The sequence below is a fragment of the Formica exsecta genome, unplaced genomic scaffold (genome assembly GCF_003651465.1).
Source record: "Formica exsecta isolate Colony F162 unplaced genomic scaffold, ASM365146v1 scaffold122, whole genome shotgun sequence".
Taxonomy (NCBI): Eukaryota; Metazoa; Arthropoda; class Insecta; order Hymenoptera; family Formicidae; genus Formica; species Formica exsecta.
In genome coordinates, this window is record NW_021848556.1 from 3,342,525 (window position 1) to 3,344,432 (window position 1,908).

General features: G+C 32.8%; 1 protein-coding gene and 1 non-coding gene across 2 annotated transcripts in view; both read right to left on the reverse strand.

Annotated features, from left to right (window-relative positions):
• LOC115245527 (protein suppressor of forked) overlaps positions 1-733 on the reverse strand; it is a 6,522-nt gene extending 5,789 nt beyond the window's left edge. Inside the window, exon 1 of the mRNA XM_029823898.1 lies at positions 421-733. Within this exon, the coding sequence (XP_029679758.1) occupies positions 421-444 (24 nt within the window). The 5' untranslated portion in view covers positions 445-733. The remainder of the gene's footprint in view (positions 1-420) is intronic.
• A 264-nt stretch (positions 734-997) lies between these two features.
• On the reverse strand, positions 998-1,071 carry Trnan-guu. The gene has a single exon. It is a non-coding gene; the product is annotated as a tRNA-Asn (tRNA).
• Positions 1,072-1,908: the final 837 nt, after the last annotated feature.

The window sequence follows — 1,908 nt, forward strand, 5'->3', positions numbered from 1 at the left end:
TATATATATAGATATAACTTTCACAATTCAAATATATTTTTCATTTCTTTCATATATAAATGCATATGTTAGAAAATAATATTTTTTTGCAAAAAGAGAGAATATATAAAGATTCTATTTAATATTATTAATATACACAAAGATTCTTTTCAAAAAAGATATATCATTTATAATGTAAAATTGTATGTGTGAATATACAAATATATATCCTTTCTTCCTATAGCATTTTGTAAGCTTAGAATGGACAATTTTACCATAATACATTACAACCATTATTACTCAAGCAAAAATTAAAAGGAAAAAGAGTGATATGAAAATAAATGATGGATTTTTTATATCATATTGATCAACAAATAAGCCTCATGGAAAGCGAGGTTAGGATGCAAATAGGCTAGAAAATCAAAACACGTGACTACTTACAAATTCCGTTCTCTCTTCTGTCATTTTATTTCCCGGTCGTAGCCGATTGTACAAGGTCTGCAAAATAATCACGCGCGAAAGGAGAATTATTATCTTCCGTATCACTTACTGCACGAAATCGTTACGGAGCAACTCGGGCGAATATACAAACAGAATGCACATATGCACAATACAGACAAGCAATGTATGCAGATGCAGCGACTCCTGCACACACAATGCGGCAACACCAGAAAATAACACTAGAGTCTCAATGGCCAATCAACGTTCAGCTTTTCCGTAAATCATAGGGTCTGCTTTTTATAACTGAACTGGCTGCACTAGTTCAGAGTTTATCTTTTTCTCTCCACATTGGAAGGAGAAAGATAAGCTCTGAACTAGTGCAGCCAGTTCAGTTATAAAGAACAGACCCATAGTATGTACACGCGATGGATATGTGATTGGCTGTTCTTGTCATTATAATTATAAACTGCGATACATTTTGATAGGAAATATGTCAATCTATATGCGTGATAACTAAAGTTGTAAAACGTGATAAATTGATTGATTCCTCGAGTTTTGCAAAGAATGCAAAAGAAAACGCCCCCGGGTGGGCTCGAACCACCAACCTTTCGGTTAACAGCCGAACGCGCTAGCCGATTGCGCCACGGAGGCTCTTGATTTCTGGGTCGCAGTTGTTAGGAAAATATAGAACAGCCCGAAAGGTACTTAAGTATATTTCATATACAAGTAAAATTAATTATTTATTAATTTATTGTATGCATATGGTATGTACGTATATTTATATTGCAAAATATCTTCGTACAAAAATGTCTAACTCATAACTAAAGAGAGCCTTAAGGTAGGCAACAACTATTGCAGCTTCATGTAATGGGTTTCATATTATAAAGGATCTGTTTTCTATATGTTTTTATTCTATGTTTGTACACGATTGAAAATCGCGCGTTACAGTTTTGCGCGGGTAACCGGAGAATTCTGTCGTATGTTAATGGCTTCTCGTAAATGTTGAGTTAATAAAATTGAGCTGAGATAAATATAAATGCTAGTGAACGAGAAATACGATTAAAGAAGCAGGAGATATATCTCCATATACAAAATAATTGTTCATTGTAAGTATTAGCGGAAGAATATAAGAAATAATTGATAGGAAGATATTTTGCATCTTATTAGGTTATTAATATTTATTCTCTTCATATATTACATAATATTTGTACTCTTATTTCAAGTTGGAGTTGATTATAAATTATATATGCTGGTTATATATTATATACTTTTTTTATTTTTCGATGAGATTAGCATTGTTCATTTTATTATGTTTCAAGTTGCCGAAACGAAAGTTGAAGAGAGAGAGAGAGAGAGAGAGAGAGAGAGAGAGACTACTATCGTCAATATTAGTCAAGGCCAAATCAAACATTTTGTGTGAGTACAAGTTCGCTAATCAATTTCAAAGCACAGCTCTTCTGATGCCAGGTAAATATCTTGTCACGATAT